The 16,294-nt window shown below is 42.7% G+C and overlaps 1 protein-coding gene across 1 annotated transcript in view; it reads left to right on the top strand.

Moving 5' to 3' along the window:
- Positions 1 to 251: 251 nt before the first annotated feature.
- RNLS (renalase, FAD dependent amine oxidase) overlaps positions 252 to 16,294 on the top strand; it is a 55,496-nt gene continuing 39,453 nt past the window's right edge. Inside the window, exons 1-2 of the mRNA XM_059397643.1 lie at positions 252 to 270; positions 2,208 to 2,381. Coding sequence (XP_059253626.1) covers positions 252 to 270; positions 2,208 to 2,381 — 193 coding nt within the window. The remainder of the gene's footprint in view (positions 271 to 2,207; positions 2,382 to 16,294) is intronic.

Raw genomic sequence — 16,294 nt, forward strand, 5'->3', positions numbered from 1 at the left:
TTGAAAAAAAGAGAAAGAGCCATAAGCCTGCAAGTACACAGTGCGTACTCAACTGCCATAAAGAATCTCACCCTTCCCCTCCTCCTTCTCGGAAAGCAATGAGCGTAACATCAAGCCGTAACTGTAGCAGCAAATTAAATAATAAAATGAACCCCAAGAGACGCGGAGTATAATAAGGCCAGTGTCAGATCATTTGCTCATCAAGTAGTTCAGGCTTTTAATAAGGCAAACAGTGATGGTTAGAGGGCACGATGATGCCGTTACTTCTAAGTGAGTACAAAATAATCGTTCATGTCAGAGGACAAAGAAATGCCAAAGTTCATTTTTTAAAAAATTTATTTATTTAATGATGTTTCGTTCACCAACACATAGGACATCGTAAGTTTTTGTGTAGTGTTCAACGATTCGTTAGTTGCGTAGAACACATTTTGGGAGCTCAGATTACAGCTCAGGAGGGGAGAGCGCGGAATAAAGAGGATATATATGTGACTCCAGTGCGGGAATTCTGGTTTCATTGGCCACACCACTTGGAAGCTGTGTGACTCAGGGTCAGTTCATTAACCTCTCTGAATATTGGCTTCCTAGGGATGGAAAATAAGGTTGGTAAATACACCTTATTTGCAAGGCTTTTGTGAAGATCCTGTGAGGTCCTAGTTCCAAAAATATTCTGGAACCAAGAATATGCTGTAGTAATGTTTAGGTTTATTAGCGTGCTTAAATAATTCATTGAATAACCTTCTTACCTTCTCCCTACCTCTTCAAGCCACTTCCCTAAGGTTTAGCTAAAATACTGCCCATCCCTTAGGTCTGCCTATCCCTCCTGTTATAGATTAGGACAGTTTTCTATATTTACACAAAAAATTTGTATATGTTTCATATACAAATATATGTATATGTTTGTATATGTTTCATATACTGAATCAGCCTAAGTCTTCAGAATAGAATTGTGGCCTTCTGTGAAACCCAGATTCTTAAAGCTGTGCATATATGAACAAGCAATTCCATGACAAGTAGGAAGACAGATGGAGACTGAGAAGGGAGGGAAATCACCTCCTTCCCCATCCCAGTTGGAACAAATATTTTCTTCTCTATAATAGAAAAAGTGGCTATTTGGTGAACATGTGTCCTATGCCAACCACTGTGCTACCCATTATTTGATGGGATCCTCAAGACATACTGTTACTGCTGCCTATAGACAAGAAGACTATAGACTACTTTAGAACAAGTAATTTTTAAAAAGATTTTATTTATTTATTTGACAGATCACATGTAGGCAGAGAGGCAGGCAGAGAGAGAGAGAGGAGGAAGCAGGCTCCCTGCTGAACAGAGAGCCCCATGCGGGGCTCGATCCCAGGACCCTGGGATCATGGCCTGAGCTGAAGGCAGAGGCTTTAACCCACTGAGCCACCCAGGTGCCCCTAGAACAAGTAATTTGACCAGTGTCACATAGTGGAATCAGAATTGGAACCCAGACCTGCCTAATTCCTTTCCTGGTCTTTTTCCATTCGGGGATTGATGATTTACCTCTTGATTTTTAACTAACTTTGCGTGTCTGTGTTTGCCTTTCTGTTCATTCCCTTATCCTTTTATTTTTGGGGATGCGTGTAACAGAGTAGGGTAGAGGCTTATAATAGAGATGTCTACGGTGTGGTCACCGTGCTTAAGGAATTGTTATAATCCACTGCGAGAAAGATGACCGACAAACAAATCCCTATATGACATGGAAGAATTTAAGAGGTCATCATGGATGGTGCATTAGCCTCCCGGCGTGGAAGTTGCGAGAAATGCTTGACTTTATTCAACTGTTGTTAGAACAGACTGAAATGCCTTTATCAAGTGTGTGGCAAGGACTCGGACACCTAGTAAGTGCCCAGAATCTGGGCTGTATAATGACGCCAGACAGTCCCAGGGTACTAACTGGGATCCAAAGCTGGAAAAGCAACTTGGTGCCAGAGTTGGAGAGCCTCGAATGCCATTCTAAAGAGTTTGGACCTTCAGCTTGGTTAAAAACAATTGTGCCAAGGTCAGTAATCATTGCCAAAAGAAATTAGAGCTGATGCTGTTTGGCGCTACCTTTAAAAACCCATCGCGAGTGAGACAGAGTTAAGGGGCCCTGTTGGACCTGGTTTAGAGGACTTTTATATTCGATGCACTCAAAGGAAAGATGATATTTTCAAGTTTAATGCCCTGTACTGTTTCTTCCACAGTAATTAGTGAATGCCAAAGGCGGCAACTGGAGTCTGTGAGCTACTCCTCTCGCTACGCTCTGGGCCTCTTTTATGAAGCTGGCACGAAGATTGATGTCCCTTGGGCTGGGCAGTACATCACCAGTAATCCTTGCATACGCTTCATCTCCATTGATAATAAGAAACGCAATATAGGTCAGTACCCCCATTATTTCCCTTAAATACAGTAACAATGGTGGGTGTAGATCATGAAAAATGCTGTTTAATTGAGTGTTGCCATTCTGAACAGAGCAAGCATTTAACTCTAAGCCACAGGGGATAAAATTTAATGTCACATTTGGCCAATAATAAAATACACAGTGAAACCAGCAAAGTTTTTCAGAAAAATCATTTACCACATGGTTTGTATTACCAAGTCCGTGAACATAGTGTCAGAAGTTTTAAGATTTTTAAAGTGGCCCTACTTCTGTTGCTTTAATGTGGGTCCATCTATATGCAGAAGTATCTCTCCTCCTTTGTGGCTTGGTGGAGTTTGTTTTCTGTTTGTTTGGCCTTGTTTATGTTTTTGTTTTGTTTTGTTTTTAATTTGCTAAGTGCTGCTCTTTCCACTTCCCAGGCTAGAAATAAAAAGTGAATTTTACTATGTTATGAAAATCCTTCACTTCACTATAATGTTATTTATTTAATTTTCCTCCGGAAGACTGCATAAAATTACTGTGTGTACAATAGGATGAAAATAACAGCTAAAACGTTTCATAAACTCTTCCCTAGAATGGGCTAAAATCTACACTTCGCCCTTCTAGCTGAAGGTCATTATTAAAATTAGATTCAAATTGCAAAAATAAACATAACGCTCATCTCAGGAATAAAGGAGAAAGTATCTCCTCCTTCACAGGATGAGAGCGAGCCCTAAGATAACTGCCTTTTCAAGAATACGCTGTGATGATTGGAAACAATGACTTCCTTTGCAGGGGCTCGTCATTTCAATTCGTTGTTGTGTTATACGGTGCAGTGATGGTTTCACCAAGCCGTTAGTTAGAAGTCTTGCTTGATAAAATCACCAACTAACGTCTCCTGGCCTGCCAGAACTTTAGAGTGATAGAACCGGCTTGGGGTATGGTTTTTGTATCCGAGCACATGATCTTAGAAAAATATTTCTTTTATAACTTAAAACTCCCCCAGGGCTAGACTGTTTATGTTAACATGATCTCACATATATGTATAATCAGCAGTTCACGAAATATCCTGTAACAGCAACGGATTAACCATTTTTAACTCTAAAACCGCTTTGTTCTGAGAAAAAAATAGCCCTTGACCTGCTTGTGTTATAGGTCATGAATTCGACATTATCCTTCGTGTATGGCTTCGTAAGATATGAAATATTTGTTAGGGAGTATTCAGTAATACGCAACAAAAACCAATTTAAACTCGTTTAGACAACATGAGGTCATTTGTTACATTATGTACTATGGACTGAACTGTATCCCTCCAAAATTCATGTGTTGAAGCCCTCATCTCCAGTGGGATTACATTTGGGAAATAGGGCTTTGAGGATGTAATGAAGGTTAAATGAGGTCATAAGGGTGGGATCCTGATCCGGGGTGATTGGTGGCCTTACAGAATGAGGATGAGAGTTCTGGTTTCTTGCGCACATACCAAGGGTAGGTGGTATGAGCACGGTGAGAAGGTGGGGGAGAGCAGGCTCTGTGCAACCAGGAAGGGAGGCTTTACCAGAAACCCAACTGCCGGGCGCCTTCATCTTGAATTTCCCAGACTCTTGGAGGGAAGAGAGATACATTTCTATTGTTGAAACCATGCGGTCTATGGCATTCTGTTATGCCAGTCCAAGCTTACCGAAACGTGATCTAAGAGGAAGACGTCGGACAGGAGACAGCAGGAAGGATCGGTTCAAGACCTGAGCCATAGCTTCAAGGATCTAGAATTCTCCTTCTCTGCTCTCTTCACTCTTCCTCAGAGGGTTGATGGCAAGATGCACTAACTGTTGGAATCGCGTCCAAACCCACCAACGTGCTCAGGGAGAAGAGGGACCATTCTATTTCTGTCTCTTTCTAAGAATCAAGGAATTCTTTCGCAAGCCCTCTCCACTGACTTTACCTTGTATATCATAGGTCAGAATTAGGTTACCTGACCAGTCTGAAACCCATCATCATTCACTGGCCGGAGGGGCTGGGACTGCCGCGATGAACCAGACGGATCAAGATTCATTCCTGGAACTGCTGTTAGGATCATCTTCCTTAGGTCATGTGAGGGGTAGATACCTGAATAAAGTAGGGTTTTGTGTGGAGGAGAGAAGGGTGTAGCAGATGCTAGGTCGGTGGTACATAGCGCCCATCATTTTCAAGTAACGTCACGTGGTGGACGGGAGGTAAAGTTCTAACATCGACACATAAAGAGAAGAACTGTGTAGATTCAAAGTTATCTTTGAAAATCCCCTAAATCTAGGTGACATTTTGGAGAGTAAAATACCTTTCACTAAATTCAGGATAGCCATGGTTCCAACATCCCATAGATTCCGGTTCCTTTGGGTGAGACCAGATGAAATAGTTGGCTTCCATTTGTAGGACAGACTGATAATTTCTACCGTGAGAGGCTCATGGAAAACAATAGCAGTCATATGTCCTAACAGATTAAATCGCCGTGCAGATGGAGGGGGACAGTGAGTGATGCCCCCTGAGTACACCCCGGTCACGGTGTGTTAAAGAGCTGTGCAGATTTCAGAGAGCACACACGAGCATATTCATAAATCCTCCCATGATGGGCAGCATCTGAAATAAGAGAAATAAAATTTTTTTTTGGTATTAACAACCACAGAGGTCTTTAGACCTCTTTAGACCTCTTCCTGCTTCAGCGGGAAGGCTGGGGGGATTGGAAACCACGCTTTCGCTCCAGCCGGGCCTCTTCAGACGGCCAAGAAATGTCTGCCTTTCTTCTCCAGTTTTATGGAAAATTAATCTTGGATTATGCGAGTTTTAAATTGTGGGAGGCCTCCAGTAATGGCATCCCCTAACATAAAATCTAACTGCCTTGCCTTTCAATTAGTTTTTTTTTTTATTTCCTCCCTATCTGGGGCCAGGGTGCTAAGAGTGTCTAGCGGACTTGACACGATATAAATGTCCACATAGCATAACTCTGCTGTGTTTTATTGGCGCTATATTTAGATAGACCAGTAAGAGTTGTGTCTTTATGTTACTAACACTACCCCGCACCCACCCTGCGATCGAATCTAGAAAGAACTGGAGCGTGTGATCGAATCTAGAAAGAACACTGTACGCATACGTGCTCCCCTAATGACTGAGAGAATCTTTGTGCTGTGGAGGTAAGGCGGCAACAAGATAAAAAGTGGCAGGGTTGAGTCCACAAAACACGGTCTGTTGTTAGGTCTTGAAAAGAGCCAGAGGATGAAGGATTTGTGGCCCAGACAGGACAAAGGTCAAGGAGTAGTCATTTGTCAGATGTCAGGGATAGGCAGTACACACAGAAAGCCACAGACAGAAGCCAGGTCTCCTTAGGCAGAAAGGCTAAATTCCAAGACATGTTAGGCCCGGGTTCAGGTACCAATAGTGAGGGGCAGGAACCACTGTCCTTTGGTTTGTGTTTCCCAGAAAGCGCTCAATGGAACACCAGTTCCTTGATAAGCTCTTTGAGAAGGGGTTCTGTCTTCACATCAGTTTGCAAAATGCTCCCAGCTTTACCTAGAATTTAAAGAGTTTCCAGTCATAATTGACCTATTAAAAGACATTTCTATTAAAAAAAAAAAAAAAGCCACCTTCTCATTTCATTTAATCTAGAATTTCCCAAAGGTATTTGACCAGGGGTATTTTATCTGAGCACCATACTTACTAATATCTGACAGAAATTATGCCCCCTTGGGAAACCCTGATGTGGTATCACCGTGTGTGCCTCAGACCTGGAAGGGAATTACAGGCCAGGGAAGAGGAGTCGAAGCCTGGTCGGGAAGCCATCGATAGAAAAATACTGATTTTTTTTTAGAAATGGAAGAAGTTTGAAGCCAGCCTGGAACCCCCAAGTGTTGCCTCATTAGAACAAATCATCCTGCTGTCCCACAAGAAATTCCAAGGGATTTAAGAGCTCTGTGTTAGGAACTAGGATCAAAGAACAAAGATTAGAATAAAAGACATTTTAAGTGCTCTTATCACTTGGGAAATTACAAAGATTTTAAGAGTTCTGTGCCAGGAACCAAGGGGAGAGATAGATAGATAGATAGATGATAGATAGATATTATTTCATATTTCCCAACACAATCTCAGAGAGCCCTCTTAAGATCTTATATTTGGAATTAGCCTGGCCAAGAGTAACTTCTTAGATTCAACTCAGTTCTATCATTTAATAGCTGTGTGATTTTGGACAAGGTACTTAAACTATCTGTTTGTTTTCTGGTCAATATGATGAGGAAAACAATACCAACCCCAAAGATTTGGGGATGAAATGGCTTGAACATGGAAAGAGCTCCATACAGCACTTAGCAAGTTATAAGACAGTATCTCTGGCACCTGTTATTATGACTAAGACTACCACTCTTGCACGTGGATATTATATTTTCCAAAGCAAAGGGCATAGATAAGAAGGCCTCCCTTTGGCGAAGCATCCCTCTGATACCAGTGCAGATAGGAGGATCTGTGGCCTTAATAAGTAAGATATCTGTTACCCTGAAAATGGTTGGTCACAGTTTTAGCCTCCTTCCATGATCACCATCTGGAGGAGTGTTAATGAGAGTCAAATAGCCAATAGACAGCAACCCAAGGGGATTAACACAATCCGCAATTCTAGAAATGTGGATGGCCAAGGACTATGATTACATGGCTTTCTATAACTCATCAAAGGAATCAGTTCAGTTCATCCCCAAAGGAAACAAACACAGGAAGAAAACTTCTTCATCACATGGAATGTACACCTGCCAAGACTGTATGTTTAGGGACCCTCGAGTACCTACACGAGTATAACGTGTGTTGTCTCCAACAGCTGTTTTACAAGAGATGCAGAAATGTTCTTCACAGAGCTGTTTGTTCCATCAATTCTTTGTAAAACAAAAACAAAAACAAAACAAAACAAAAAACCAGGAGCATGCTATGAAGTCCTGTAAATAATTCGGATGAGCCTGGGATCTCGAATCCAGTCATCTTGGGTTGGCTTAAGGGAGTCGTGATCCTTCCAGTTAAGCAGAGAACCATGCAGTTGACGCCATGAAGTGGTCTGCTTGAGGATGCAAATAAGTGTGGAATTATTTGCTCTTAAACTTGCAAAAAATGTAATCAAGAAAGGTAGCACTTTTTAAAAATATATTTATTTATTTATTTGAAAGAGAGAGTGTGCATGCCAGCGTAGGGGGGAGAGGGAGAGGGAGAAAGAGAACCTTCAGGTGGACCCCCCCCCCACTCATCGAGGAGCCTGACCCGGGACTTGATCTCATGAGTCACGAGATCATGACCAGAGCCAAAATTAAGAGTCAGTCGCTCACCCAAATGAGCCACCCAGGCCCCCCAACAGAGGTAGTACTTCATAAGTAGAATAAAAAAAGAAGGGGGAGAAGAAGGATAGGGGACTGTAGTGGGGGTGGGGGTTGGTAAGGAAAGGGGAAAAAGGGCTGAAATCCTCAAAAATGGTTGGGTTTTCTATTCAGGCTTTTGTTTCAAAATGCCAATTCCAGAAGCAGGGCTTGCAGGTAAAATAGCAATCATTGTCTTAAAATAACCAGAAATAACCAGTTACAAGATGCGTGCTATGCTGTCTGTTGTACAACAGACGTAGTCATTTGTGACTCAATTAGGGAGTCACTGCTGTCCAGGTCAACCTGTTAAGACGATTTACTTAACCGCCAATACTAATTACAAATATCCACCTCATTATTACGGTGATGCCACAGAATGTCACATGATCATCGTATCAAAATCTTAGGGTGATCCCCCAGGAAGGAAAAACTACACATGGGGCACTTGGGTGGTACAATGGGTTAAACCTCTGCCTTCCGCCCAGGTCATGATCTCGGGGTCCTGGGATCAAGCCCTGCATTGGGCTCTCTGGTCGGCGGGGAGCCTGTTTCCCCCTCTCTTTCTGCCTGCCTCTCTGCTTACTTGTGATCTCTCTCTCTGTCAAATAAAAAAATAAAATTTAAAGATTTTATTTTATCTCCCTGCCAAGCAGAGAGCGTGATGCGGGGCTCAATCCCAGAACACTGAGATCATGACCCAGGCCGAAGGCAGAGGCTTAACCTACTGAGCCACCCAGGCACCCCAATAAATAAAATTAAAAAAAGAAAAACTACATGTGTGCTTCTACGTGTGTATACACATACACATAAAACTAAATGTCTTTTGTTGTTACTTAAGTCAATAGGGAAAAATCATAAAAGACACTGATCTCATCACATAATATTTGCCAATTCTCAAAACAAAAAGGATTTTCTTCAGAGAGTGAAATTACCGAACCCATCTTGTAAGGAGAACACTTGCACACACAAAGTAAAAACAAACAGCAGATCCCTTTCAGCCTCTGGTTTCCCTATCAAGCTCTCCTCAAGGGGAACGATTTACATCCAACTTAGCACGTGCCCTCCCACTTGCCAAGCAAATTAACTCATAGGAAAATCAATGCCAGAGATGGAGGGAAACTGGAAAAGCAGCAAAATATAGAACATCAAAAGCAAACTTTAAAAAATATCCTGTGGAGAGTATTACTGGGAAAAATATTTTATGGACGTTTCTTGCAGAATACTGAACTCACACATATTTTATTTGTATGTTTCCATTCCCAATTTCTTGAGCAATTACTTATAAATGTGTATTGACTGCCTCTGTGTGCCAGGCACTGTGCTAAGGGCTAGGGGCTCTTATTCCCCACCCTCCCAAAGTGAAGGTCCATGGTCCGCTCTAATGAGGACTTCTGAAGGCAGGAGAGACAGAGACTCTGTTGGGATTGGTGACTTGGAGTCAAGAAGAGTCTTCCTAAGTTTAAATGGATGGACGCAAGACAGAGACCATTAACTCCCATCTGTAATCAGAGAGTCGTGTTACCTTGTGACAACATCATAAGCTTCTATAAGAACACTTAAGACCTTTGGTCAACGTGAAGCCATACTCTTCTTTCTTTAGGGGAAGAAAGGAGAGGTGGGAGCCATCCAACGTTTAAATCCATGAATAAATCAGAAACTTTAGCCCAGCCTATTATTTAACTTTCTCCTGGAACTGCTAAAAGGTTCCATACAAGTAAGTCATGAAATGTCCAGGAGCCAGTGAGCAGAAGGGTAAAGAAAGTCTGGAGCCCATAGCTTCCTGGCATTTCCGTAACTGCAAACAATGACAAATCATAAATTTACGGAGCAGCCACACTAAGAAGTGAGTCTCAAACATCGACTATCCTCAGTCCCCCTTTTTTTTTTCAACCTTCTACCTCCATGGTCTGCCTGCCTTGCCCTTTGCCTTTTTACCTGGGCTGTTGGCCTAAAGTTGTGGCTGTCTCGCGGAGACTCACCAAAGACCCTCACGTTGGGCAAGACGGGGTTTCAAACACAAGAACCAGATGTGATGATGACTGAATGTGGTTTTACCCACGATTTATGGGGTGGGAGGCAGGAATAAGAATCCTGCCATGGTGTACGGATCTGAAATTGACACGTCGTAGACGGAAGCAACTGAGAAACTAACAGAGGCTGCCATCACTGCTGCGGGTTTCAAAAAGAAAAGCAGAGGAGAGCCCTGCATTGGCTGCGTAAGGAGGTGAGGAAGAAGGCCAGTGTACAGCAGAGGGGGAAAGATCTGCAGAGGCGCGCAGACGGCACTTGCCATGGTCTTTCTGTCCTCTCTGCTAACAAAGGTCATGGAACGAGGTGGGTAGCTATTGTCTGATGGAAAAACTGCTATATTAAATGTAATGACACCTAATTTTGGCTATTTGTGATTCCACTCCTTTTAAGGGATGGTTCTTTTGTCTGCTGAGCACCCAAAAGAGAGGAGATGCCAATTGGGAGTGGAAACAGGGAGGGCTAAATTGCTTTGCCTAATTGAGGAGAAAATTTCAGATGTCCTGAGACAACGGGGAGGGCGAGGAGCAGAGAAGGGGAAGAGGAGAAAGCCAGCTGGATGATGGAAATCCTCTGGCTTGACCTGAGGGATCACGGCGTGGATTTGTAACGTCTTTGCTGGATGATTTACTCTGTGACAGCTCCCACAGCTCCCTACAACCCAACACAGCTCTGAATTGAGCAACAGCTTAAAATCCATGCTGGCTTTTTATTGGGGACTTGTTGTTGAGTAAAGTCAACATAGTCCAGGCGCTTTGGGGAAAAAGCTTGAAATTTTAGCTTGAAATTAGATAGGAACTGTGAGATTTCTTCAGGTTAGTTTCCGAGCCAGCCCTTGGAGGGTGGCAAGCCCACATTTTGCATCGAGAACCGTATTTGGAATCAAGACAGAATTTCTCATCCTCTGGACTTCGAACAAAGCCAAGTCCAACTTGCTGCTTTTGTTATACCTGTGACCAGGTCAGCCCGCCGAGGGGAAGGGGAATTGGTAAAAGGCTGTCTCTGTGAGACTGAACTGTTTTGAAGGATCCTGAGGTTAATCCTTACTATGGTCTGAAATGAGGCTGTCAACACCGTGCATTGGAAGCCGAGGCTCGGGATGATATACTCTGCTCTGCTTCCCAAACCAGTGCATGGTTTGCATCACCCCGGAGGCATCTCAGAACCTCTGCAAGTTGAGAATAGTCTTGGAAAGCCATGGGGCACGCCGACAGCTCGTGAGCCTCGGGTCCTGGGAGGCCGTGTAGACGCCGAGCTGGGAGAGTGCTCGACAGGTCTTAATTCTGGCCCATTTTTATCTGGGCCTGTGATGTCATCCACCCAGAGATGTGGGACCTTGCCTTTGCCTAGAGATCCCTCAGAAGAGATTTCACCATTTTCCTGCCTGTCAAGAATTCCACCCAAGGTCAATCTAAACGCCTCGGGGGCTGAAGAATTGTTATGCCCTGTTTGCAGAACCTGTGTGTTTTCTCCAGAATTAGAGCTTCTCCCCCGTAGCAGGGTATAGGCCACGATCCGTCACGCACGCTGTTCATCAGCCAGTCCCTCCTGTCTGAATCCAGACTGAAAATAAGACATAGACACTAACATCGTGGCGTAGCGGGAGCGTGGACCTGGAGCTTGGTAACTTGCCGAGCCCGTCGTCCTCAGTGTAGCTCTGAGATGCCTTTTCCTGGTCCTGAGAGCTAATGTTTCACTGACACTGAGAATTAAGCCCTCAGCCCTGGTCACCCTCTTAGCAGGCAAGGGAAAGTAATAGCTAGTCAGCCGATAGTTGACCCCCTAAGACCATCTAGGGATCTGTTAGCACTGCCCTTTGGATCATGTGAAATGAATGAGCTAGCTTTGTAATTTCTGAATCTGGAAGCCTTTGAAAAACACATATGAGTTCTTGGCAATCAGAATGATCTGAAGCCTCCTTGGGAGGCTCTCTGGACCACGCCTCGAACACTAGGACTAGGTGACTAGGACTAGGGATTGCCAGTAAGACCTGGAGCCCTCTCCCCAGAGAGCTACAAGCATTTTAAGCAACAGATTTACCATGGTCTCTAGAGAATGTACATCTGTTTTGAATGATGCCCTGTGACACAGACCTTGATTTCCAAGGTTACGCTTCAAAGGATCCCACTGTTCTCTTTGTGAAAGATACTTCTTTTTCATACTCGCATGGAGAACAACTGGGCTCCAGCTGAAATATTGAACTTAGAAAATATGCCATAAGCTTCTGCAAATGTGTCATTTCCCTGCCACAGTTTAGCAATTATGTCTCTGTTTTGTATCCTGATGGCATTCAGTGAAATGCTGTCTTGCATCGGAACCTCGCCATAAATGATGAGTTTGTATGTACCCAAGCTCTCGGGGAGTGATGAATTCTTTATTGTATAATTCATGACTTGGTTTTTATTCTCATGGTTGGTCAAAAACAACCGGTACCAGCCAGCGTGATGCAGTGGTCTTTGTACTCATGGAGATCTAGCTCCGAATTAGAAGTCAACACTTGTGGTTAGTTTGAGTCATTTGTGTGGCTTTAATCTTTGTGGATTAAAAATGGTAGAATCGAAGCCTTTCCACGTGATTCAACCTTAGAGCTCTGACCATGAGCAAGTTTCGTAATCTGAGTTTTGCTTATCTGCACCATAGGTATAAGGTTAATAATGCCTCCCAGGAGTGTTTCAGGGGCTGAGTGCAATGGTATGTCTGAAAATCCTAGTACCAAGCCTGGCACAAAGTAGAGCAGTAAATGCTATTTTTACAGTTGCTGTCACAGCTAAATGATTTTACGGTCTATCGGTCTATCCATTACATAAACTTCTTTGATTCTGAGAAAGAGATGAGACGGAAATGGCCAACAGTACAAGTTTAATGAAGTTATATTTTCTTTCGTTAAAAATAATAACACACGTCATTAGGGCCAGTAAACAATCTCTCTTTACCTGAAGAAGGTGTTAAGCTGGGAGAACATTAAGTCAGAAGCACTCTTCCATCTTTTTATGGACTCTCAAATGATTTTTTGCATACAAATTATTCACAAAAAATATTTGCACTCTAGCATATCCTAGAAGAGTAAGACACCGAAGTTAGCTGTCGGCAGATCAAAGGGCTAAGAAGAACATAAGAGCGGGTTTTCGAGTCACACTGCAGGGTCCTACCCCAGGAAATCGCCGCATTGTGTTTCATAAATGCTTTCTATCAGTTAGCATTTTTAACTCTGTCCAGAAGCACCAAGCCATCACGGTGCCCAGATGTGACATGATTCAGTTAATTTTGCCTAAAAAGCCCTTTGGTTTATTACTAGTGACTTTCTTGCTATTGAGTGAGCGGAGAAGGCTTTGATATGCCCTCTAAAGACCATATGTGGGCCCTGCCAGTTTTAATGACCATTGCCCCTACAGACTTCATATATGTGCTCATTTAGATAATGAGAAGAATCCGTGTACAGGACAGGTCATTGAATTCCCTGCCTAATATGAATGAATATTAAACATTGGGATCTGAAAAGAATATTTTGAAATTCCATTAATATTTATAACCAATCTATGGGACTAAGGGAATTCTTCAGTATAAAATATTCCAAATTCATGTTTGTAAGAATGAAGCATCCTTGAATTTAAAATAGAGTTTTCCTCACTGAAATAGATTTCTATTATACGTATGCCTGGTGATATCTTTGTTGGTGATGTTATATATCCTTACATTATTTAATAGGGATGGGAAGGGCATTTTAGAACCTTGAGCTCAACTGAACCTAATTCACTTTTTTTTTATCAAAAATAAAAAGTCTGTTTCCTTTTCCACTGTCTGTATTCATAACAATGGCTTCTCAAGAGGAGCTAACAATATCATAAAGATTATAGTCCCTTTGATATAAGAACTTTTTCCAAACCCTAGATTTGATCTCTCTCTCTCTCTCTTTTTTTTGTCAAAATATAACAGAAAGAATAATTCCACTGGTCTTATTAGTAAAGGAGATAAGAGTGTCCACAGTAAACCAATAAATTTCCTCTGTGGAAAGGGCCAGAAATATTCTGACACAATCATAAATAAAATCTTCCCCATCCAATTAACATCGGTTATTCAAATGCAACATTTCATAATGTCAGGACTGAAACTTCCCTTTAATGCACCAGATGAACCCGAGCAAAGCTTTAGGTCAAATCCTGGGGCCCAGAGATCTATTTCATCTACTTGCGGAACCCTTTTGAACAAGTTGGAAATCTTTTTTTTTTTTTTTTTAAAGATTTTATTTATTTATTTGACAGAGAGAGATTACAAGTAGGCAGAGAGGCAGGCAGAGAGAGAGAGGAGGAAGCAGGCTCCCTGCTGAGCAGAGAGCCCAATGTGGGACTCGATTCCAGTACCCTGAGATCATGACCTGAGCCGAAAGCAGCAGCTTAAACCACTGAGCCACCCAGGCATCCCACAAGTTGGAAATCTGAAGCTGACCCCGGCTTCCCAACTACATGATGAAGTGATATTCTTAGAGGCAGACCAGTCTGCTGGTTAGGGGGGAAACCTTGCCCAATTTGGGGAAAGGGTCCAGTCATGATGCCACTTCACACACCAAATTCCATAGAGGGCACGAGGATGAGTAGGCTGAAATAACAATACGTGGCAGGGGAGAGCTGCTCATTGCTGGTGAGTAGTGGCCTTGGGCGGGTGCTGCGGGGGGCAGGGGTTGTCATTAGAGGAAAATGGGGCTTTCAGACCGCAGAAGAACTCCAGCGAGGGCCTGGACATCCGAGGGATGGTTAGGACAAATCCCCTGATCTAGGGACCTGCATAGGCCCAATTAATGGACTATCAAAATCTTTCTGTGTTTCCTTTTGGCCATGCCCATAAAAGCTGCAACAGGCTGCAGATCTCCTTGTGTCTCAGGATAAATAGATAGTTTTTTTTGTTTGTTTGTTTGTTTGTTTGTTTTTTAAATTTGGTAGGTCTCAGCCAAAGAAAAAGCTCCTTCCAAGCAGATCCTGAAATGAATGCTGTCCCACTAAACACGGCTCCTTTCTTGAAATGGGCAGAATCTATGGAATTTATGGCATTTTTTTTTTACAGAATTAATACAAGGAACATAGAGGAAAGATTATTCCAGCCCTAGACAGGAAATAGAATTCAGAATATGCTTGTTAGCCTAGCATTACTCCCTTAAAAAAAAAAAAAAGCTATATATGTTATAATCAAACTTAATATGTGCAACACTGGCTCTTGATTGCCTGCCTTCAAAATTCAGAACTTGTCCCTTCTCAAATCCTCTGTGTTTCAGAAAACAGAGCCACCCTTCTCCTAGCTCCTCAGTCAAAAATCAGGAATCGTCCTTAGTTTCTTTGGCTTCTCTACCCCGGTATCTGATCTATGACCAAATCCTACTGATCTTGCTTCCAAAACAGACATCGAACTCCATTCTCATCATTGCCATCACAGCCAAGACACCAGCTTATTTTATAACTGGTCTCTCTGTGTTGCCCCTTTCTAGTTCATTCTTCACAGAGCCAGCACGGTCCTCTTAAAACACACGTCTGTTCACAACACTCCCTTTCCAAGTCAGAGCCCTCTGCTGCTTTCCCTGTGCACACAGGATTCAATCTCAAATCCTTATCATGACCTGCAAGGTCCTGAGTGATTTAGGACAGGGGTCACAGACTTTTTCTGTCAAGGCCAAAGAGTGACTAGTTTGGAATTTGTGAACTATACAGTCTCTGCTACAGCTACTCAGCTCTGCTAGTGTAGTGAAAGCTACAGATGTTATAAAAAGGTTTGGACACAGCTATGTTCCAATAAAACTTTATTTACCAACACAAGTGACCGGCCCAAGGACGGTAGCCAACCCCTGACCCAGCACTTGCTAATTTCCACTCCAGACCATTGTGCACTCTATTCTCTCTGTGCATGTAAATGTGTAAATGTCACTCCTACATTTCATTCGGCTTTCCAATTGTCTTTTTATAGCTCCCTGTATTTTAATTGTCAGTCACTGTACATTGCATTGGTTTAAAGTCTGTTTCTCCTTCAAGTTGGGAGGTCCGTGAATGCAAAAACTGGATTTGCTTTGCTCATCTTTGTATCTCCGGCGCCTGGCACACTGCTTAACACAGCGTCACTTCTCAATTAAAGGTTTTGTACATTAAGAATGAATTAATGAGATCTAATCAAAACATGAAAAACAGCAAAAGACAAAAATCTGGGTTCAAAAGACAAAAATCTGAAGTATGAGATGCTTTAAATCCGTTCATTTCCAAGGTATTTTATTTTAAAAGTTCCTCACTCAAAATAGGCAATAGGTGGGAGTTGGGGTAATTAACAGGCGTGTCTCCAGATCTTAAAGCTACAGAGGCAGTGTGTTTGACACATTGTAGCTTACACATGCAGGTCAGGCAGCTCTCCTTCATCTTGTAGTTCTGCTGTCTGGAGCATGAGCCCCCACGGTCAGTGTGGAGGACAGAAGGAAGTGGAAGGAGGCCCGTGGCTTTTCACAGCCGTGGACTGGATGTGACACATTTCACCGGCATATTACCAATGATGTATTTTACTGACTTAAAAAAGCTTTTTGTACATG

Source organism: Mustela nigripes, chromosome 4 (assembly GCF_022355385.1).
Source record: "Mustela nigripes isolate SB6536 chromosome 4, MUSNIG.SB6536, whole genome shotgun sequence".
NCBI lineage: Eukaryota > Metazoa > Chordata > Mammalia > Carnivora > Mustelidae > Mustela > Mustela nigripes.